General features: G+C 42.8%; 1 protein-coding gene across 6 annotated transcripts in view; it reads left to right on the top strand.

The window, feature by feature from the left end:
- LOC144753804 (uncharacterized) overlaps positions 1-25,030 on the top strand; it is a 2,685,544-nt gene that overhangs the window by 1,955,642 nt on the left and 704,872 nt on the right. For all 6 annotated transcript variants that reach the window (XR_013594537.1, XM_078641375.1, XM_078641377.1 and 3 more), the window contains one exon: positions 10,728-10,774. Coding sequence is in view for 5 of the 6 variants with exons in the window: in XM_078641375.1 (XP_078497501.1) it covers positions 10,728-10,774 (47 nt within the window). In the remaining variant the exon portion in view is untranslated. The remainder of the gene's footprint in view (positions 1-10,727; positions 10,775-25,030) is intronic.

The following is a 25,030-nucleotide window of genomic DNA, read 5'->3' on the forward strand; positions in this document are numbered from 1 at the left end:
GGCTGCGGAGCTGCTCAATCTGACTTTGCCTACTCGCAATATGAGGAGAAACTCATTTACGAAAATAACCCCTACCATCATTATATCGGATGTTGGATCCGATATATGGATGATATTTTTTTTTACATGGAAAGGCCCCGTGGATCAGTTACATTAATTCCATGAATGGCTGAACAATCAAACAGAGGACATCAAATTCAGTTTAAACCATTCACACACAAAATTGCCATTTCTGGATGTGGAAATGTATCCTTCTGAAGGGAACCTAAAAACCACCCTCTATAAGAAAAAGACTGACAGAAATAAATCCCTACACTACACCAGCAACCACCCGCGCAGTTTGAAAGATAATTTACCAGTGGGTCAGTTTTTGCGAATCAGACGCAATTGTACCTATAAGGATGAATTTTTCTTCCGTGCAGGTAAATTGAAAGACAACTTATTGGCAAGGGGATACCCTAAAAATCTATTGAAAAGAGTGATAAAAAGAGCTTGGTGGACCCCCCGGGATACACTACTACAATCCAATGTGAAAAAATAACTAGACCGGATAGTATGTGTGTCGACTTACTGCCCAACATCAAACTGGCTCAAAAAACAGATTCGAAATAATTGGCATCTAGTTCAAGGGCTAGATGAGAAACTAAAAGACACTCCCCTTTTTGCCTTTAGGAAGGACAATAGTATAGGGCATCAAATTGTACGAGCAGCAATGCCCAAAGATCGGATCCCAACAGTGCGGGATTTTGTCAACCTACCTCCTGTGAAAGGCCACCATAAATGTGGTACCTGTGTATGTTGCAACTCCACAATGGAAGGGGATCTGTTCAGCCACAAAGGTGTGTTTTGGAAACACGAAAGTTTTACAAAATGCAAATCGAAATATGTCATCTATGCAATTCTATGCCCATGCAGTAAAATATACATCGAGAAAACATCGCAGGAAATACGGTACCGGATACCTCAACATAAATCCAGAATCAGACAAAATGTACAATCTGCCCCCCTTGTAAATCATTGGCATACAAAGTCTCACACAGAAGAACAACTACAATGGACTGTGATATCCAAAGTAGAACGCGATGCCAGAGGAGGTGACCTAGAGGCGAAGCTATCTAAACAAGAAGCAATGCTAATCATTAAATTCAACACGGCCACTGAAGGATTGAATGAATTATCCGAGATTTTTAACCTCTAATTTGACGGCAAAGAATGCCAAGACTGGTTTTACATATTAAACTGAATTAACGCAGCAAAAAAAAAAACACAGCATCTTTTTCCTCCTTGTAGTGTAACAACCTTCTAATAATTGCACTTTGTTCAATTTGTTCAAAATAATCAATTGCAGACACTTGAAGAACTTTTGAATTCGATTGATTATGTATTTCACTACAAGAATAATGACATACAATACATTTTTATGAAATCATCCTAATGATGTAAGTGCCTAGAGAAGAAACACAACAAGACTACAAATTCCAGAAGCTCAAAAGAATCCGCCCGCGAGACATTATCACGTGATTTCCCAAATGTGCAGAATCGAATTTTCGAATTTTGGATTTGTGAAGATTTTTTCCTACCCCCTCTTCTCTTCTTTTCTTTTTCAAACATTTCATTTTTGATGTGTGAAAATTGTACATATGAGTATGCTTGTGAAAAATGAATGAATGATTGTAAGTGTGCGATTTTTTAGCAAACACATTTCTTGGAGGCAAGGGATTCTTCCCGCTTTTTTACCCCCCTCTCTCTCCTGTGGATTTAATGTGCTAACTTTGGGTCAAATAGAAAAAACGTGATTATTTGATTCATCATATGAAATAAATGGATTAACTCACATGAACGGTTTTTTCTGAAGAAGCAGTTTAATTCTTTTCTTCAGTCTGATGATATGATAAACAGTTTTGCAGTACTGGCATATGGTTGTTGTTTCATATTTCTAAGGATTGGCCTTACTGCAGATGAGCCGAGCCCTTGATTGGTTTACGCTACCGTTGAGTTCAAGCCTAACATCCCCACAGAGGTTTTGCATTCGCCTTCCTCTATTGTATAGCCTACACTCCCATTCACTGAGGCTTTGACTGAGCCAATAATGGAGGTCTGGAAGAGACCATTGACTGCTCCTGCGGTGTCCAGGTCGGTGGCAAGACGTTATAGGGTGGCACCTGGTGACCTTGAGTTTCTATCTTCGCATCCTTCACCGGAAAGTCTGGTTGTGCAGGCCGCTTGTTCCAACAGCAGATAAAGACTCTAAAAAATTGGACCAGTCTGCAAAAAAGATTTTCTCCCCTGCTAGCATGGCACTTACATCCACCAATGCTACTTGCCTGCTGGGGAGATATGTTCATGCTTTGATGGATTCTGTGAAACAATTGTCAACTAAGCTTCCGGAGGAAGACATAAAAAATTTAAATGAAGTAGTCTCTGATACTCAGGCAGCGGCCCGCCAGGTAATTCAGAGTGGAATGGACACAACGGACTCTGTGGCCAGGATAATGGGCTCTACTGTTGCCACAAGAAGGGCTGCATGGCTTAAGTCTTCTGAATTTTCAGCAGATGTACAGTCTACTCTAATGGACTTACTATTTGACGGAACTGGCCTCTTTGGAAAAAGCGGATGTAGCATTGGAGAGGTTCAAAGATAGCCGGGCGATGGCAAGGTCTTTGGGCCTGCAGGCTAGAGGCTCTACCACAAGGAAGTTTAGGGGATTTGGTAGATCCACTTTTCGTCCCTATAAACAAGGCCAGCAGCAGCAGCATCAACAGCAGAACCCTTTGTATAAGTCATACAGGTAGACAAAGGAGTCGTGCTCAAGCCTCCTCCTCCTCTACTTCCTCCTCTAACAATCATCCCCCACCCGCAGCAGCAAAGCAGCCCTAGATCCACCATTCTGGATCATGCGGGTCCTCTAGGGGGTCGGCTTACTCATTTTCTACGGGATTGGGAATCGGTTACATCAGATCTTTGGGTTCTCAATCTCGTAGAAAATGGGTATGCACTTCCTTTTCAGGAGTTCCCTCCTAATTACCCTCCTTGCCAAGGTTATTGTTCGGAGGACCACCTGCTTCTTCTGCACTATTCATAAAAGGTGCGATAGAGGTGGTTCCAGAGCAGGAAAGGGGTCAGGGGTGCTACTTCCGGTATTTCCTGATCCCCAGAAAGAATGTCAGGTTACGTCCGATCCTAGACCTCAGGGTTTTGAACCTCTATCTCAAACAGGAGAAGTACAAAATGCTCACACTTGCACAGGTTCTTCAAGCGCTGGTGGAAGAAGACTGGATGGTGTCGATCGACTTGCATTTTCACATCCCTATTCTGAAGTCGCACAGAAAGTATCTCCGTTTTACGGTGGGATCACAACACTACCAGTTTGCGGTCCTTCTTTTTGGGCTTACTACTGCGCCTCGAGTTTTCACCAAGGTGATGGCTGTGGTGGCTGCACATCTCAGAAGGTCGGGGGTTTCAGTATTCCCGTACCTGGACGATTAGCTGATCAAAGCGGAATCTCCAGAGACAGTGCTCCGTCATCTGCAAGCGACAACTCAGTTGTTACACAGGTTGGGTTTTTCAATAAATGTACCCAAATCTCACCTGGTGCCCTCCCAGCGCAACCTGTTCATAGGTGCTGTACTGGGCACAACTGTGTGTCATGCATTCCCTCCTCCTCAAAGGATTCGCGACATACAGGAAATGATTCCCGTGTTTTGCAATGGAGCGGTCGTTCCAGTCCTGAAGGTTCTTCGCCTGCTCGGGCTGATGGCTTCTTGCATTCTCCTGGTCAACCATGCACGCTGGCACATGAGGGCACTCCAGTGGTGCCTCCGCAGGCAGTGGTATCAGCACAACGGAGATCTCAGGGAGTCAGTCAGGATCGCCAGAGAAACGGCGGCGGATCTGTTTTGGTGGAGCGTGGAAGGCAATCTGTCCCAAGGGAAGCCTTTTCATCTGCCTCCTCCGGTGGGCACGGTGATAACGGATGCATCCACTCTAGGGTGGGGTGCTCATCTGGGGGATCTGGAGGTCAAGGGTCTTTGGTCGTGTGGATGATCAGCTCTTCGTTGGTTTTGCTGGCTGCAAAAAGGGCAGAGCGGTGCACAAGCGCACATTTTCCAGATGGATAATCCTGTGCATCAAGATTTGCTACTCTCTGGCGGGTAAGGACCCTCCTGAGGGTATCAGAGCGCATTCATTTAGAGCAAAGTCTGCAACATCCGCTTTGTCTAGAGGTGTTCCTGTTGAGGACATTTGCAGAGCCGCGACTTGGGCCTCCCTCCACACTTTTGCGAAGCACTACTTTTTAGATACTGAGGTGAGCAGGGACGGCCACTTCGCGCGTTCTGTCCTCCAAGATTTTCTGGTATAGCAGGGTGAACATCCTCCTCCGGGAGTGGGGACTGCTGTGGGACTCTATTCACAAGGTGAGGAATCCACAAAGCAGATGTATCTATCAGAAGATCAAGTTACTTACCTTCGGTAACGCTTTTTCTGGTAGATACAGTATCTGCCTGTGGATTCCTCACTGACCCACCCGCCTCCCCGTTGTCCGCTCTGCTATACCTGTATTTATGTATTCATATGCATGTTTATGATTGTATTTATATTTGGTTTTCATGCCTTTGCTACACGCTGTGTGTGTGCGGTTTTTGGATTATATGTACTGTGTACAGTGTATATGTATATATATATATATTGTCTGTCATTGGTCCGTCCGGGTGCCTCGAAGGCACAGAAAAAAGGGCGGAACTGATGTCATCACGCCGACGTGGGTCTAATAAGGAGTCGGTGACGTCAGGCGGAGTCGCGCGCGATGCCATGCTCCTATGACGTCGTCCACGCCGGCGTGCTACAAAGAATTTTCCGAACGTTGCTGACGCAGGGGGATATTCACAAGGTGAGGAATCCACAGGCAGATACGGTATCTACCAGAAAAAGCGTTACCGAAGGTAAGTAACTTGTTCTTCTAGAGGAGGGGGAGGAGGGCGGTGTTGCTTCACTATCTCCCCTGTGTGGAAAATTAACCTGATGCTGATACGGTTGGTGTTATTCTTGTTTGAACACATGCGCTGGGAAACCTCCGGGTAGCTGCGCGCTTAATAAATGTAATTATAATAATAATAATAATAATAATTCCTTAGGTCTACCATATCTGAAGCACACCATTACTTTTCTAGAGCCTTCCACCAGCAGTGCTTTAAAAAAAACTGATGTGCTCTCGGGTGACAAGCTTTCGCCCTAGCAACTCATTTGAAATTCACTTGTGAAATAGCGTATGAATTTCCTCTCAAACTGTTTCCAAATGAGATTTCTACAAGAAAAAAACCACCGATTAAAATTCCCAACTCTCCGCAATCAAATTAGCCTAAAGTTCTGTGAAAGGATAGAAACATTTCTATTCTATTTTTTTAGTTACAATACAAGAGGCGGTAGTAGTGTCTGAGGGGTCGCACCTCAGAAAAATGTACAATTAGACTGGGCAATCACAAGTATGGTTAACTCTCCTAGTAAGTCTAAACAGTGGAAAAATTAGTTAAGGTGCCACTAAGGGTAAAAGTGTACCCTACTACCTTGGGTGCACAAATACACAGGTACTGACGACAGTCACTGTGCGAAACATTGCAGGATTGTACTACTCCGGCACTCTAAATGTTATATCCCTTCAAATGTGGAACCTTAACAAATTGATTTCCCAAACATGTATCACCAATGTATCACAGGCAAACAACAGAGATGAGTTTGTACAAAAAGCTTTTTTTCTTTAATTTGTGCAAATATCTTCAAACATGACTATTTCAGTCGACTGTATAAACCCCTATTTTCCGATCCATACAAATGAGGAGATATTGTGCAAAGAACTTCATGCTACACAGTCTTGAAGAGGGGATAGAATACTTACATTGCGAAGAGCGGAGACACAGTGGATCATTAGATTGCGGGCTGTGGAGTTAGGGCTCAATTTTGACAAGGAGCTACATGTATTTCTATCTGAATGAGATCTGAGGTCTTTTAGACAATTGTGGAATAACATGAGTATCCTTTACTGCATATATGACTATATGTCAGTTGTTAGAACTTAGTCAAGAACCATGGAAACTATGCTTGGAGTACATACACAAGCTAATGTCTGATATATTGGGTACAACTGTAATGCAACGAGAAATACTGTTTCCTTTAAAAAATGTGTATGGAAAATACGCCTACGATATATACAACCATCATTGGTCATATTAGTTGCAATTGTAATATAAAGCAATATATTGTTTCTTAGCTTAAAAATAAGCATTGTCACAAGTAATGCTGAATGCTTTTGAACTATGGGCCTTTTCAGTTCTATTATCTCACTGGGTGTCCTTAAGCTTTACATAAATACACTTATATGCTAACACAATCTTGACCTGCAATTGCTGACCAAGTCAATTTAGTGTAGAGACATTGTACCAACCATGTGCTTGGTACATAGAAATCGGTTTCTAATAGGATAGCTATAGTGTGCACAACATACTGAGAAAAGAACAACACTACCCCATCGTTTTCATTTACATCTAATATATAGGTTTAATTAGTCAGCTTATTATGGCTTTATGTATACTAACTACATGGGTCTCTTCAATTTGAAGTTCATGGCTTGATATAAATCAGTACCACTTATTTGTGTTTTATCTCGCACTGGCACTTATTAAAACCAATTAATTCAAATAAATTGTGAAGACTTAATATGCTTTGCTAATATATTCATTAAGTAGATTGGCCGCTATAGAGGCCCAATATTGAAATCCAACTGGGAAGGGGGAAGAAAGAGAAGGAGGAAAAGTTCACTTCTTTTCCGTTCCGTAACGCTTCCGGTTTCCGGCCCGGCAACTTGTTTAAAAGACGGTCTGAATTCATGCCTCTCTTTTTGGCTAAATACGTAATTGGAAGCTCGCAATTACGGATGGCTAGAGCAACTATGAGGTGAGTGCTAGCGATACTCTTGATTCCTAAACTTGCACGTAGTAGTTTATACCGAACGCGTCATTTTGGCTTTTTGGCTTTTTGTGGCGATATACGCGATGTAGCTTTTACCAGCGCTCCATCTTGAAGTACAACACGTTTGGTCTCCTTGTGGGACTAATTTTTGGTCTAAACCTTCAACCATAAAAGCATAGTAATATCTCTGTTTCGTAATAAATAAAGATCCGGAATCTCAAATTTATATCCGATTAATACTTCTGTAACTGAACAATGCTATTTCGCGGTTAGAGGGTAGCTGGTCGAGAACAATACTGCATTAAACATCTACGGATACTTCAAATGTTTGGTTACTCGTTATTTCCTTAGTGCCCATATATTACAGGGGCGTTTTATAGCTCGATCCGGCATTCTGAATATTGATGCGTTTCCACAAATAAAACTTGGAGTAAGTTTAATCTAGAATTAAGAATTGTTTATATATTAAAACTGGAGGTGCCTTTTTAATTAATATTGTCTTCACTTCCCTACCAATAGGGATTCATGAACTTCCTGGAATGTAAATATAGGAACTACGACTATCGCACAGGGACAAACATAACCTTGAAATTATTTTGAGCTTCCAACTATCAATACTCTCTGGACAACTGCTAAATATATAGCATCTTGCAATCGGATTCACTTAGTAAGCCGGCTGGGGTTAGTTATAATTATAGTGGAATTTATAGATTTGGCTACTTAAGATATTAAGATTAATAGTATGTATGAATTTCTGTCATTATCTGTATAGCCTTGAGGAAGTCACTGGATGTGATGAAACATGTCCCGGCTGTTCTTGTGCATCTTGATCAAGACAGTGTAGCATTAAGTTTTTTAACAATATCTCCCCATTTGTATGGATCGGAAAATAGGGGTTTATACAGTCTTGAATGAAATTGTCCTGTTTCAAGATATTTGCACAAATTAAAGAAAAGAAAGCTTTTTGTACAAACTCATCTCTACATTTGAAGGGATATAACATTTAGAGTGCTGTGGTAGTACTATGCCGCAATCTATTTTTTTTATGTTTTATATATCGTGTACTAGATCTGCAGATTCCTGTAGGCGAGACTAGAAGGCACTAGTGATTATATCATTAACTTAAACTGGCTCAATAGTAGAAATTGTTTAATATTTAGTTGGGTAACAGATTCTGTACTGTTCGGCTGGCAGCCGTGCAAATAGCAGAAAACTTTCACTATTTCCAGACTTCTGTCTAACTAATAGATATTCTGTACTGTTTGGCCGGCAGTCATGCAAATAGCAGAAAAGCTTCTGTATTTACCCGGCTGATGGCTAAATAGTAGAGATTCTTCAGTTTTTGTCCGGCAGTTAAACAGCAACAAGGAAACTTCAATATTTTCTTGGCCAGTGGCTAAATAGCAGTAGTTGGTCCACAGTCAAGCAAACAAAAAAAACTTCACTGATTACCCAGCGGCTGACAAAACAGTAGACATGTACAATTAGGCCTGCAGCCAACAAATTAGCAAATACACTTAAATATTTATGTGGCTGTGGCTAAATAGCAGAAATTACATATTATATGACAGTAGCCTCGCAAGTAGCAAAGGAATGTCAATATTTACCCAGCAGCTGGATGTACGTTACTTCTGGAAGCGTGCAAATAACCTGAAAATAGAGGTAATTATTTTCCTGATGGTTGGCTACATAGATGACAGTAATAACAACTTGGTTAGTAGCCGTGCAATAGCTATCTAAACAGATTACATTTTATTTTGATTATGTCTTATGCAGCTTTTAACAGGTTCTTGCACCAGGGAGAACTGGAAACAAGGTCTGAACACAAATGGCATCCACATTTCCATGAAAGTTATGGTCCTGAAATATTTTTTATTTCATTCGCAAAAAGTTGTTGCAAATTCCACACATAATTGTTGCAAATGAAATATTATTTAGCAAACTGATATATGTGGTGTTTGGTCAATTGACAAAGTAAGGAAAAGCAAGAGGTTGCAGAATGACCTGCCCAAATAATATTCATAAGATTTGTGCCAATGTCCAATTCTCTGTGATTGGCTTAGATGGTGGCCTGCAAGGGAGAGCACACCATCATCTCTATGTTTTGTTTTCAAAGTAACCAGTATTTTTTAAAGGAACAAATGCTGGTTTAAAAACAAAAAAACTTTCGCTTTTGGAAATCTTCTGCTCCTTGAGGCTGCCAACATGATTTCCAAAGGCAGAAGGGACCTAAGAGGACACCCACTTCCCTTTGCAAATTAGTTACCATTCGAACTCAGATGTCATTAGCTCATCAATCGTTGGGAACAGTAATTGTAGTCACAAACTTTCAATAAATTACTTTCCAAATTGGAATGGGGAGGAAGGAAAGCCCATTGATTAGCCCTCCTATTTGCAATACAGAAAAGATCGCAAAAGTCCTGCTACTAGTAAAAAGAATTTTCCAACTCATAAAAAGGGGACATTGCACATAATTATAAACAGTTTAACATAGAGGCCTATTAGGATGGCGGACGGACCTGCGTCCGTCCGCCACCCCCGAGGTGGAGGGACCATCCGCAGGGGCAGCGGCGGTCCCTCTGTCGGAATTAGGATGTGACCGCCATCCTGGCGGTCACATCCCGTATATTTGACATTGCTGCGGGTGCTGCTTTAAGCAGCACCCGCCGCAAAGTCAAATATGCATGATGTGCATTTGCATGCACAAAGCAGCAGGCACCGCGCGGTGCCTGCCGCATTGTGCATGCAAATGCAGGGGGGTACCGTAGGTACCCCCCATGTGCACCCCCTACCCCCCAACACCCTGGGGGCTCGCAACGGGCCCCCAAAAACAAAAGACCACATGCTTTTCCGCGGCAGAAAAGCCGCTGTGGAAAAGCATGTTTCCGCCTGCATCGTAATATGGCTGGCGGTGTCTTGCAGACACCGCCACCATATTTGCGTACACCCACCGCGGATCAACGGCGGACGGACTTGTGGTCCACCGCTGATCCCAACGCCATCATAATGTGGCGGTTGGTGTTTTCCCTCACCAAGGCGGTGAATCCGCATCCTCCAGGCCGGCAGTGGCTTCCGCCGGCCCGGAGGATGCGGATTCACCGCAATCCTAATCGGCCCCTAAGTTAGCATTCCAGTATGTAATGATTGTGAAGTCCGGTCAGGAATTGAAATGTGTGTGGAGAACAGGAGGAACGGGAGAATCTTGTCAAGGTCATCTGGGAAACAAATGTTCATTTAGTTGCTCTACAGTTAACAGGCTGATCGAGGACGTATCTGCTGCCAGAAAAGAGGCATGCAGTGAAAGAAGTTGTAATAGCCAGATGACAAGTAGAGTTAATCAAATTCCCATATAGCACACCAGTAACCATAGTGAGCAAATGGTGTTATTTCAGATCTGCTTGCATAGTTCTTTTATATCCTGCTCAGAGGCGTGTCTGTACATTTTCCAATCTCCCTTACATTCCGCTCATAGTGAAAAGAAGTTGATATTATGAAAAACATAAATAGTAACAGTTATGCCTCTAAGTTCCATTTGAATAAGTACTGAAAGGTTTGCCTCAAGCACTGATAAAGCCAGTGCATTTATTCTAGCAGAATGTAATAAGATTACGCTGAAATCGAAGCAATGTACCTAAAGATATACAGTCGCAGATAAATGTTCAAATATTGTTTTAATATTTAGACTATTTTAGATGCATATGAATCACACTTTGTACTTGAATGTGCACTAATTGGTGTTTTCATATTCAATTCCTAAATCTAACAGACAGAAACAGACTCCACCCAAAAAAAGTCATAGCGATCAACAAGCTAGTAAGTATGCAGATTTTTATTGAAGTTTAACATTTTTAAATATGTTAAATTGTTACATTTGCTTTTAGCATACAAATGATGGAGTGATTGTGTAACAATCAATGAAACAATATAATTAAGTGGAGTCCTTATACCATAACTTGCAAAGATATTTATGGATACAAATTCCAAAATCGGACGAACAGGAACCGTACCTATAAATGGATTCTTTCCCAAAATGTTGAAAGTTTGTACCCGATGTGACTGGTACTAAATTTGAATGCCTTAAATTTCTTGCACTTAGTAAAATCCTGCTTTGGATTGAGCCATGTAATTTTGTTATGACTGATTATGTAAGTTTGGGCTCACTCTGATAGTGGTATCTGATAGAAACTTCTAGCTGCAGATTCCTTACCTTTGAATTTTCCAGGCATCAGACTGACACGTGACCAGTACCCCTGGGCGCAGTTGGTTGGCTCTATTTGGCTCCGCAAGGCGTCGTTGGCACCAGATGTGATGTCGCAATCACCTATATAGATGCCACCAAGTTCTTTGCTTTCCACACCAGTTAGCGCTGATCTGCAGAAGAGCTACCCCTCTGTCTCTTTTAGACAGACTTTTTTCTATGATTTCTTGTAGATTTTTTCATTATGTGTTGAGGATGACGTCTAGAAAGTTGGGTTTGAGCAGTGTGACGGCTGTCACTGTGCCATGTTGGTTTCCACCCTGCACCTGGTGTGCTATGGTGTCTCGAGCATAACCACTACTCAAAGTCATGATCAGACTGCAGGGCCATGGCACTAAAGACTTTGAGGGACAGGTCCCTAAAGCTACTTGTGGCCCGGCAGTCGATGCCACAGAGCCTGACTCCTCGGAGGTCTCGGTCCCAACCGAGGAGAAGAGGGTCACCGGATCGCTCCAGGATCCCCATGTGTTCTTCATCACATTCGGGGCCCTCAGGACACTCGGGGAAGAAGCATAAGAAGAAGAAGTCTAATCAGACTTCCCCTTAATAGGTTAAGGATTGACAAGATGAGTGAGCGACATTACTGTTCCAGGCACAGTTCTGTGGAGCCGTTACCATGTCCAACTTTGCGTCTCCCCCTATTTCTGGGAGTCGGAGTGACCCCCGCTCAAGTAAAGGAGTTATGCACCGAGTATTTGAGTGGGCCGACCCCTTAAGTTCCATGCAAATGGCTCCGGCCTCAGCTCCGGTGTTCTCATTTATCCGATCCCAGACCTGGATCGGCGCTGGTCATGACAACACAACCTTACCCGATGCCGATCCCGAAGTCAATACTCACAGCACCCGGAGATGCCCACTAGCAGCGCCGGCCCCATTTTGATTCCTGACGACGCAGAGTCAGATGGGTGCAGATTGGTGCTGATTCCGGTGTCAACGGAGCCGAGAGGCTCAAGGATGTTGCCTGAATGTTTTGAGGAGGTTTCAAGCATGGGAGAAGAGTGGAAAGGGTCACTGGATGCTTTAGAACACCAGTTGGACACTCCCAAAGGCACCTCTCCAGATGCTGGTATGCTCTCTCCTCCTAAAGTGGCTACGAAGAAGGGAGCTTATTACGCTATGGTGGTGAAGATAGTAGCAGATGTCCTTGGCCTGGTGCTGCCCTCAATGCAGGTCAAGACTAAATAATTGACCAAAGAAGAGCTTCAGCCTGAGGCTTCCTCATCTGAACCCCTTTTGTCCCTTTAATGAAGCACTAATAGATGTCTTTTTAGGCACGTGGTCCAAGCCTCGCTAAGTGGCTCCTGTGAACGAGACAATAGCACGCTGCCATTACTCTGCCCCAAGTGATCCAAGCTTCCTCAGCCAATATCCTACCCCTGAGTGCTTGGTAGTCCAAGGCTCGATATCCCATGGCTCGTTCCCTTCTGCCCCACGGATAGGAAATAGGGGAGACTGGATGCACTGGAGAAGATGATGTTTTCTTTCGCCGGCCTAGCATTGTGGTGGGTGAGCACCGCATACCTTTTGGGCTGTTTCTTGCACACCTTATGGGCAACGGTTGTGCAGGTGCTGCCATATGTCTGGGAGGAGGTCCAGGCTGTGCTTTTCCAAGCAGTGAGAGATGGGAGCGATGCAGCAAAGTTCACCATTAGGTGTGGTCTAGATACGACTGACTAGCCGGGCAGAGCAGTTTCGTCGACGGTGGCCTTGCAGCCCCCACGCCTAGCTGAGAACATTTGGCTTTTCGGTGGTTGTCCAATCCAATCTGCTGGACATGCCCTTCGATGGGACTCGTCTCTTCAGAGAGACGGTAGACATAGTGCTGGAGTGTTTTAAAGACTTGCGGGCCACAGCCAATTCCTTGGGCCTCTCAGTTCATCTCCCCCAGTCAGCTTTTCGCTCCTTTTGTGACAATGGAAGGAACTTTCAACCACGTCAGCCACACCCCCATCACCGTCCTGCACAGGCTTCCCGAGTTGTGCAAGGATGCCTAAGTGGTACATACCGACCTCGTGGGAATGGTAGCCAGAAGTCATCTGTCACCAACCCCCGGGTAGCTGCAGGCTCTAAGTCCTCTTAGTTTGGTTCTGCAAGACCATGGGAGTCCAGTTGGAGGGAGAATTCAATCTCTTCCGCTGGCAGTCCATTATCTCGGACAGATAATTTTAAATGGTTAGTCCCTTCCTTTCCAGTTTTTCCTTCTTCCTTTACTACCCTCTCAAGAATGACTGGCAGAGGATCATCTTATCTTGCTCCGAGAGGAAGTTACAGAAAGGGTTCTGATATCAAAAGTAGCCAGTGGCTGGTATTCCCGCTACTTTCTGATACCCAAAAAGAACAAAGGTCTCTGTCCATTCTAGACCTCTGGACCGTCAATCTCTTCCTCAACAAGGAGAAATTCAAGATGCTGACTTTGGCTCAGGTCTTATGAGCTGTAGACCAATGAGACTGGCTGGTAGCATTGGACTTGCATGATGGTTATTTTCACATCCCCATCCTGCCTGCCCACAGGCGTTACCTGTGGTTCAAGGTAGGCCACAAGCACTTTCAGTTCACTGTGCTACCGTTTGGCCTTACTAGCGCCCCTCAGGTGTTCACCAAGGTGACGGTGGTGGTCACAGCTCGTCTGTGCAGGTTATGGCTTTCAGTCTTCCCCAACATAAAGACTGGCTGTTGAAGGCCTCCTTGCCGCAGACTGTTATTTCCTACCTCCAGACTACTTCAGACCTCCTGCATTCGCTGGGGTTCACTGTCAACTTGCAAAAGTCACATCTGACTCCTCTCAGATGATCTCTTTCATCAGAGCTATTCTGGACACAGTGCAGTTTCAGATGTATCCTCCTGAGCATTGAGTCCAGGATATTCAGGTTATAATACCAATGTTTCGCCTCTATCCTGGATTTAGGTGAGAATGACTCTGTGTCTGCTGGGCCTCATGGCCTCCTGCATCCTGTTGGTAAATCATGCCTGAAGGCATATATGGGCTCTGTAGTGTGATCTGAAGTTCTCGTGGGAGCAAAATCTGGTTAAATCTCTCTGATAAGGTCCAGATCTCAGATGGGACTGCAAAGAACCTGTAGGAGTGGCTAACAGTCTGCAGTCGGGTCAGAGGCAGACCCCTCTCCCTTCCCCAACCAGAGCTCACAGTGGACACAGATGCATCACCTCTGGGATGGGGCAGCCATTTGGGAAAGGTGAAGATCAGAGGACTCAGGGCTCCACATCAACTTGTTGGAGCTCTGAGTGATCCAACTAGCATTGAAAGCTTTTCTACCCTCTGTCAAGGGGAAGTTAGTGCAGGTGTTCATGGACAACACCACCGCCATGTTGCCAGGGCAGAGAAACTCAGCTATTGATTCTAGCGGATCATGAATGGCGTTGCCAGCCAGAGGTGGCATAAGGTCTCTTTCAGCAGTGGGGAGAGCCTTGGTTAGATCTCTTATCCTCCAAAGAAAATGTGCAATGTCAGCAGTATTGCGCGTTGGAGTTTCCAAGGTGGTGCTTTTCATTGAGAGTGGAGCTCAGGCCACTTGTACACTTTCCCGTCCATACCACTCCTGCCCAGAGTTCTCAGGGGCAGGAGTGGTATCGGCAGGAAAGTGTACAGTAGCACAGCAAGCAAGGAATCCACTGGGCATACACTTGGCCACTTAGGGTGAACATAGCAAACACAACAAGATGATGGACAGAGTGCCAAAACTTTTCAAACCGTCCGGGCTAGACTGCTCCCATGGGGAGCAGGGTCAAAACTGATTTGCATATGGCTGGGTCCAGACTGCATTGCTATGGTGAGCAGAAAACAATGAATTTAACTCAGATCTGTAACTGGGGATGGATGTTTGACAATGTTCAGCATTCCGTCCTTCATCTTTTTGTGTTGCTGTAGTCACCCTAAGTGGCCAAAGGTATGCTGATGAGGGGTGATACCTGGAAACTGGTCCTAGGATGCTTGTTTCCGGTATAGGGAGGACGAATCACTGACAGAATATCGACGTCGAAAATATCAACGTCAAATATATCGGAGGTAGAATATCGACATAAAAAATATCAAAGTCCTATCTACATTAAGGTAAGTGCAAAAATATCGGAAAAAAATATTGTTTTTTTAATGTTTAAAAAAATTTAAAATTAAATAAATTATACAAATAAATAACATAAACATACTTAAAAATATGTTTAACATTATGAATAATACATATAATATAAAAAATAAATAAACATAGCGCCAAGACAACGCAAGGTATTCGTGCGCTTTAAAAGTCTTTTTAACATTAACATTAACATATATATAATATAATATCCAGACAAACACCGCTTCTTCTGAGGTACTGGGACCCATGAAGGTTGGCTCATACTCTGGCGAAGCAGTCCGGTAATATCCAATTTCACAACACAAGATACAGTGTTCAATGCGCTAGGAAACAATGCAGAGAACACAGTATCCAATAACAGGTTTATTCACACAACGCTTTTGAGCAAAACAGCCTTGTTCACGTGTAGGATATAATATAATATTTATACTTACTTAATAATATTTACCATTAATTACTCTAATAACTTATCAATTGGTACAAACCATTTTATAATTTCTAAATACATACATACGCATATAAAAATAATATAAATATCAAAACTATATATAACAAAGTTTAAAAAAGAATTTTAAATAAATTGGACACTACATTAACTAAAACAATAAATATTGTATAGCGTAGGGGCTAAAATTACTATTCCAACTCCAGAGGGTGCACCAGTAGCGAAAGTGTTGGATAGCGTAGGTGTTAAAATTACTATTCCAACTCCAGAGGGTGCATCAGTAGGGAAAGTGTTGGATAGCGTAGGGGTAAAAATTACTATTCCAACTCCAGAGGAAGCAACAATAGGGAAAGTGTTGGATAGCGTAGGGGTTAAAATTACTATTCCAACTCCAGAGGGTGCAACAGTAGGGAAAGTGTTGGATAGCGTAGGGGTTAAAATTACTATTCCAACTCCAGAGGGTGCAACAGTAGGGAAAGTGTTGGATAGAGTAGAGGTCAAAATTACTATTCCAACTCCGGAGGGTGCAACAGTAGGGAAAGTGTTGGATAGCGTAGGGGTACAAATTACTATTTCAACTCCAGAGGGTGCAACAGTAGAGAAAGTGTTGGATAGCGTACGGGTAAAAATTACTATCCCAACTCCAGAGGGTGCACCAGTAGGGAAAGTGTTGGATAGCGTAGGGGTTAAAAATACTATTCCAACTCCAGAGGGTGCAACAGTAGGGAAAGTGTTGGATAGCATAGGGGTCAAAACAACTTACTAATAATTAAAATAGTAATTTTTCTGTAAAATAAATAACAATTTCATTATTAATTTACAACAAATTAATTAACAATACCAAAAAAAGAATTAAAAAAAATTACCCAATCAATAATTAATCAACAATTAAAATAAATATAATTAAATACTAATTATTAAAAATAGCTTAACAAATAAAAATAAAATAAATAATTTAAAAAAATAGCAAAAAACATAATTATTAAAAAACATTTAGCAATTAATAATAAATTAACAATAATTTATTGATTACCACAAATATATTTACAAAAAAATTGAATAACCAATTAATAATTAATTACCAATTCATTAAAACAAATAATTATTACACATTTATTGCCAATTAATAATTGATTAACAATAATTTAATTATAAATACTCAAAGCTATTTCTTTTTATTTACTTAATTGCAATTAAATTACTTCCCACCTTATTAACCTATAACTTCACAACACACATCATTAATAAATTAATACACTTAATATAATTACCAATTAATCAATTAATAAAAATTAATTACCAATCAAAAAAATAATTAACAATTAAAAAATAAATTATCAATTACCAAAAATTAATTACCAATAAAAAACATTTATTACCAATTAATAATGTATTAAAAATTAAATAATTATCAATACCAATAAATACAAATAAATCATTACTTAATTACAATTAAATTACTTCCCACCTAATTCCTCTATAAACCCATAATCCGCTACAGAACTTAAACGCAAACATTAATTACAATTAATTTATAATTCCTGAAATTAATTATTAATTTAGTATAATTAAATTACTTCCCACCCTATTCCCCTATAAACCCACAACCCACTCCGGGACTAAAACACAAAATTAACTTAAAAAAACATTATTAACATATAAAAATAGCATACATATAATTTAAAACCAGTAGAATACTTAACAAAAAACATATGACACATACATATTAAATACATAATAAAAAACATACCAATAATATAAGTATCGATATTAGTAACATTGAAATTAGTTACATCGATATATTTGATATCGATATTACTAACTTCGATATTACTTACATCGATATAAAAAAATTAGATATTACTTACCTCAGGGTCGATATTCTGTCCAGCGATATTCTTGACCTCAATATTCTGTACCTTCGATATTACCACCTCGATATTTCTGTAGGTCGATATTTAGGATTCAATATTTAGACTGTTCACCATCCCAGTTAAAGGGACCGTGCTGCAACAAATAGGAGTCCGCACCTGCGTGGTGCTTGTGTTGGCAGTCCAATCATCCTGCTGGGAGGAGAGAAGGAAACCAATGGGAGCGGGCACAGTCCACCAGTCTTCCGTAACCTCGTTTCCCTCCCGGGCAGGTCAGGAATCGTGACACTTGGGCCCCCATTATGATGGCGGGCGGACTTTGCCCGCCCGCCATCCTCGTGGAAAACGGGACCGCCCGCGATCTGAGCGGTGGTCCCGCCATGCCCAATATGATGCACCCGCCACACTGGCGGGTGCATCATGCATTTATAACATTGCGGCGGGCGGTGTTCACACCAGCACCCGCTGCAATGTTATAAATGCATGGTATGCATTTGCATACACAAAGCGGCAGGCACCGCGCGGTGCCTGCTCCATTGTGTATGCAAATGCAGGGGGTAGCACAGGTACCCCCCATGTGCACCCCCACCTCGCCTTCAACATGGGGGCCGGCAGGGGACCCCCAAAGTGAAGACCGCCACGGAAAGGCATCTGACGAAGCCCTTTATAATATGGCTGGCGGTGTCTGATAGACACTGCCACCATATGAACCCTTTGCCGCCCCGGGCGCAAAAAAACGGCAGACGGTGTTTCCGTCCGCTGCAGACCCTTCCGCCATAGTAACATGGCGGGGGGAAATGGGTGGCAGGCGGACAAGGATGAAGGGCTGATCGCCACCGCCCGCATGGCACTTATAATAAGACGTACATATATTAGATAGACTAGGTTCCAACTAATGATAAAAAAAATCCTTATGGTAGGACATTATAGGATCAGGGAGGGAATAACATGCACTATGGCACTTTGCTCTTTAGGAGAGAGCACTTTAGTACACTTGTACTTTATTACATATAGGCACTCTAATGTTGTTTAAATGTAACATTATTTTATCTCTTGATCTCATGCTTTAAACATGGACGGATAAATGAGCAGACATATAAGAAAGATATCCTTGTATGTGGTGAATATATAATAGACAAGGAGTATGTATATGTAAATAGAGTTTTATACTACTGCATTGTGCTGGGAATAATATGTCTGGAACACTGTATTGTGAAGAGAGATGATAATGAATGAATGAATGAATGAAACGATTCTTATCTTGCGCAGACTTAGCCCAATGGGCGTCAAGGCGCCTAAATACATATAGGAGTTAAGACCTCCTCACAGCAGCATTCTCTCATTAGTAGGCACTCTTGAAAAAATAAGTTTTGGGAGCCTTTTTGAATAGCTCTAGTAAGGGGAGAGTTTTTATTTCGATAGGGATAGAATTCCAAAGCTGAGGGGCACCCACGGAGAAAGCTTTGGCTCCCCATCTAGTGAGTTTTACACGGGGCACAACAAGCTGACACAGTCCCGCAGAGCGGAGACCTCTTGTGGGAACGTAACGCGTAATAAGAGAGCCAATAGCACACGAGGAACCTTCTGTCAGCGCTCTGTAGGTCAGACAGAGAATTTTAAAAGAGATTCTGTGCTGGACAGGAAGCCAGTGAAGGTCCTTCCTAGCTGCAGTGGCAGAAGAGGTATTCGGAAGAGCCAGAACAAAACGCGCTGCAGCATTCTGAACAATCTGCAGACGGTGTAAAAGACTCTTATTGACTTCCATATACAGAGAGTTGCAGTAGTCAAGCCTCGAGCCCACCAAGGCGACTGCAACCTGTTTGCGCGCCTGGGGGGAGAGATACCCGCGAATTCTGTTCAGTACCCTAATCACACCCCAGCAGGTGGCCACGGTCCTGTTGACTTGAAGGGATAGAGAGAGAGAGGTGTCAAAAATTACCCCAAGGTTTCTGGCAGATTGGGAGGGAGTGGGGCAGATGCCAAGAGAAGGTGGCCACCACTCACTCGACCAAGCATCTTGGTCCTTCCCAAAAATCAGCACCTCCGTCTTTTCGCCGTTCAGTTTTAGGGAATTTATAGTCATCCAGTCTGCCACATACTGCATGCATACCCTACAACTGGCGGCAGATGTCCTGACAGAGGAGTGAGCCAGTGATACCATAATCTGGGTGTCATCTGCGTAGGACACCACCTCCATCCCCTGAGATCTAACTAGTCTTGCCAGGGGAGCCACATAGATGTTGAACAGGGTCGGACTTAAGGCCGACCCTTGTGGCACCCCACACTGCAATGACTTAGCAGGGGAGAGGTAGTTCCCAAGCATCACTCTCTGCTCCCTTTCCAACAGAAAGGAATTGAGGAGACTAAGGGCCGTCCCCGTGACACCAGCTTCCCTAAGCCGAGATGTAAGAATGGCAGAGGACAGGGTGTCGAACGCGGCCGTGAGGTCCAACAAAACCAATGCAGTAGTTTGGCCAGAGTCCACTTTGCGTCGGATGTTATCGACAACACAGGTAAGGGCGGACTCAGTGCTGTGGTGTTTTCTGAAACCATGCTCCGTGTTATCAAGGTATTCAGAAGAATCAAGGAAGAGAGACAGATGAAGATTCAGATGCGCCTCAATCATCTTAGCAGGAGCAGGGAGAAGGGAGATCGGCCTGAAGTTTTTCAAAAGGGCCGGATCGAGGGAGGGTTTCTTAAGAAGAGGTTTCACAGTCGCCTTCTTCCATACAGATGGAAAAGAGCCCTGGGTGATAGCCTTATTCATGGTCTCAAGCATAGGAGGAAGAAGGCTATTTCTACACTCTTTCAGTTTTTTCAGAGGTAGAGGATCCAGGGGGGAAGCAGATTTAATCCTGTCAAGTAGCAGGTTCAGTCCTTCAAGAGATAGAGATGGAAATTCCATAAGTAAGTGGGAAGGATCTTTACCTAAAGAATCCAAACTGGAGATGACAGGCGGGATAGATTGATCCAAAGCATGGCATTGAGCTTCCAAAGAGACATGTATGTCAAGAATTTTGCTATGAAAGAAGTCAGAAATACTATTGCAAAGTTCTTGTGAACTGACTACGGGATCTGGAAGTTGCAGGGAGCATAAGGTGTCAGCGATTTTAAAGAGCTCCCTGGAAGAGGAAAGAGAGCTGGTGAGATTGGAGAAATACTCCTGCTTCTCTATTACCACTCTTCGTTTGTATTCCCGTAGTGCAGACTTGTGAGCCTCTCGATCATTAAGATCCCACGATTTCCTCCAGATTCTCTCACTGCTCCTACATCTTTGCCTCAAGAGTCTCAACTGATCAGAAAACCAAGGTGCCGTAGGTTTTTGGCGAGCTACATAGCGCAGAGATGGGGGGGCAAGTTTTTCCACAGCATTAGAGATGGAATCCATCAGATCTTGAGCTGCATCAGCTGCATCTTTTAAAGATAGAGATTCAGGGGTGGAAACAAGGGGGGCAAGAACCTCATCAGAGATATTCCTGAAATTTCTCCTGAAGGTAAATGGCGAGGTTACTAAATTGATAGAGCCTGAGACAGGAAGGGAGAGTTCAAGTGGCACAGCATAGTGATCAGTCCAAACCAGCGGTAACGGGGGACAAGTAGAGAGCCTGGTATCATTGGAAAATACCCCGTCTAATATATGCCCAGCCTGATGAGTGGGACTATTGACGAGCTGGACAAAATCACATGCTCCAAGTGACTCAACCAATGATGTAGTATCCTTAGAATTAGCATCATCAAAGTGAAAATTAAAATCACCCAAAATGGTGAAGGCCGCTTTTCCGAAGTAGGGTTCCAAAATTGTCAATAATTCTGATGAGAAACTGGCTCTAGGACCCGGGGGCCTATATACCAGAATCCCAATGAAAGAAACCGAAGGGGAAAAGGTAATACAAAAATATAGTGATTCAAAACGATCAGAGGACTTAGATAAAGGTTTGATCAGACAAGAAAAGGAGGATTTAAAAAGAATGGCAATACCTCCTCCTCGACGCCAGGATCTGTCCTGCCTATGAAGAGAGTAACCATCAGGGATGGCCATAGTCAGGTCATGCCCTGAGGTATCTGAGGCCCAGGTCTCGGTAATGAACACCCAGTCAGGCTGACGGTTGTCCACGAAATCGTGGAAGGCGACATTATGCCTAATAAGAGATCGCGCATTAATTAAAAAGCCTGATCTCCTGGACGTATCCTGCAGTTTACACAAAGGATGTGGTCTAGCCGAGTCAGTACCGGAAAATACAAAGGAGGCCGTACATGCCCGGCATCTGTTAGAATGCAAGATCCCTTCAGGAGAATAGCGGTGGAGACATGGCAAAGATGGCGGACTCAGAGCAAGGATTTCTGCCCTGGAATAAAGCCTGAGTATCTCATCAGAAGGGGAAGGAGTTTGAGCTGAGTCCAGCCCGACCTGCAGCCCGTCCTCAGCGCGGACGGGCGCAGACGGGCTGAACTCTGGCGTAACTCCGGCGTCAGTCTGACGTCCCCGCTGCGCGTTACCGCTGCGCGCAGGCATGGTTGCCTTTGTACTCGCCTGAAAGATAGAAAGCAGACTAAAGCGCGCAATTCCTGCCCCTTACAATATGGCCGCTGACGAGACTGTGGCCGAGGACCCGCAAAATGCGGTGATTTCACCAATTACAATGGAGGTAGGATGGCAGTAGTGGGAGTATGCTTGGCCAGTGTTTAAAATCAGGGGTAAGTGCCCAAAGGAAAGTAAAATTAAAAAGACAAACCGGGGAATTAAAAATACAGGCGCTTGCAAATGAGGGCGCTGTAATGAGGGCGCTGCTAATGAGGGCGCTGCTGAAAACGGAGCGCGAGAGCCACAAAGAGCGAGCTAAACAATTTGCCTGCCTTTGTACTCACCTGAAAGATAGAAAGCAGACTAAATCGCGCAATTCCTGCCCCTTACAATATGGCCGCTGACGAGACTGTGGCCGAGGACCCGCAAAATGCGGTGATTTCACCAATTACGATGCAGGTAGGATGGCAGTAGTGGGAGTATGCTTGGCCAGTGTTTAAAATCAGGGGTAAGTGCCCAAAGGAAAGTAAAACTAAAAAGACAAACCGGGGAATTAAAAATACAGGCGCTTGCAAATGAGGGCCCTGTAATGAGGGCGCTGCTAATGAGGGCGCTGATGAAAACGGAGCGCGAGAGCCACAAAGAGCGAGCTAAACAATTTGCCTGCCTTTGTACTCGCCTGAAAGATAGAAAGCAGACTAAAGCGCGCAATTCCTGCCCCTTACAATATGGCCACTGACGAGACTGTGGCCGAGGACCCGCAAAATGCGGTGATTTCACCAATTACGATGCAGGTAGGATGGCAGTAGTGGGAGTATGCTTGGCCAGTGTTTAAAATCAGGGGTAAGTGCCCAAAGGAAAGTAAAATTAAAAAGACAAACCGGGGAATTAAAAATACAGGCGCTTGCAAATGAGGGCGCTGTAATGAGGGCGCTGCTAATGAGGGCGCTGCTGAAAACTGAGCGCGAGAGCCACAAAGAGCGAGCTAAACAATTTGCCTGCCTTTGTACTCGCCTGAAAGATAGAAAGCAGACTAAAGCGCGGAATTCCTGCCCCTTACAATATGGCCGCTGACGAGACTGTGGCCGAGGACCCGCAAAATGCGGTGATTTCACCAATTACGATGCAGGTAGGATGGCAGTAGTGGGAGTATGCTTGGCCAGTGTTTAAAATCAGGGGTAAGTGCCCAAAGGAAAGTAAAATTAAAAAGACAAACCGGGGAATTAAAAATACAGGCGCTTGCAAATGAGGGCGCTGTAATGAGGGCGCTGCTAATGAGGGCGCTGCTGAAAACGGAGCGCGAGAGCCACAAAATAATGGTGCCCATAGATGGATAGATATAGATGCAGGGTTGACGATCTAGTCCTCATTATGAACATGGATGAAGGACTATATATAAATTATTTCACTGTTGTTTAGCGGTGTTGGTGTGGTCAAAGGCACACGCACCTGTATATATATATATATGTGTGTGTGTGTGTGCATATATATATATTCACTGAAAAAAACATAGGTTTCACACATATATGTTTTTGAACAATTAGAAACATTCGCGCCGTACGGGTACGGGGCGTCGTACGGGTACGGGGCGCCATACATGATGCGACGCGCAACGTCAAAGCGTATCCGTAACGTGTGCGCGGGTATGCGCAGAGGACGATTTACCGTAAAAAGTATGGTGCGATCACTGTACGCGTATGGTGCGGTTACCAAAAAAAAAAAGGAATTATATAGAATTTAATTTTAATATATTGAAATAAAATGTAATTAATAAAAAAAATGAATTTAGTCTTGTTATTATTTTACATTAAGAATATGAAATATAATTTAAAAAAAATATATATAATTATTTATAATAAAAATGTAAGAAATTTGTATAAAAGAAATAAATTTAATAATTAATACATTTAAAAATGATCTTTTACAAAACCTTTGAAATTCACTGAAAAAACGATAGGTTTCACACATGTTGTAGTTCGGAATTAGCTTTTAAAAAACCTTAAAAATTCACTGGAAAAACCATAGGTTTCACACATGTTATAGTTAGCTGGACATTACACTCATACAAAACCATTGAAATTCACCCATTATAGTTAGTTCAGCTAACTATAACTTGCGCGCCCGTAATGCACTGCTGATGACGTCACATATTACATGACTCATGACATGGTCAGTGACATCACTCATGACATCACTCATGACATCTCAAATGACATCACTGATGACATCATCCAGTGAATGTGTGTCTTTCTCAAAAATAAATATTTTTTATATATGTATATCTAAAGGTCGACAGAAGAATAAATGGGTAAATAAGTGTCTAAATGGATGTTTTTTTGTAAAAAAAGATTGCATAACTGACTTATAAAGTGTATCTTAGTGAATACATGTATTAGCGAGTAATGTTTTAATATGTAAATATCTGTATCAGTGTCTCACTTTGTCTATTAGTGGCTGCATGGTTTGGTGAGTAGCTACATGAGTGTCGATATGGGTTATTAGTTGTTTTTTTTGAGCATCAGAATGAGTGTCTGTATGGTTTGGTGGGGGGTATTACTTAGCCCACAGATGCATGAATGACTGACACACATTTTGTTCGTGTTTTGAAGACAGCATGTGTGCAGGACTGTATGGGTGGATGAGTGTGTGTATGGGTGTGTTAGTGAGTGAATGACTGTCTCAATAGTATCTTTATGAGTAACTACATATGTTTTAAACTAGTATATGTTTATTGATGAATATAAGTGAGAGTGAGAGATTGGAAGAGTTCCTGTATAAATAAGTATGTGCTTCTATAAGTGATTGTTTAAGAGAGTAAGTATGTGTATGTTTCTGTAGACGTAAGTGTAGTGGTGTGTGTATAGCTGTATATGCAAGTAAAT

Source organism: Lissotriton helveticus, chromosome 5_1 (assembly GCF_964261635.1).
Source record: "Lissotriton helveticus chromosome 5_1, aLisHel1.1, whole genome shotgun sequence".
In the NCBI taxonomy this organism is placed as follows: Eukaryota; Metazoa; Chordata; class Amphibia; order Caudata; family Salamandridae; genus Lissotriton; species Lissotriton helveticus.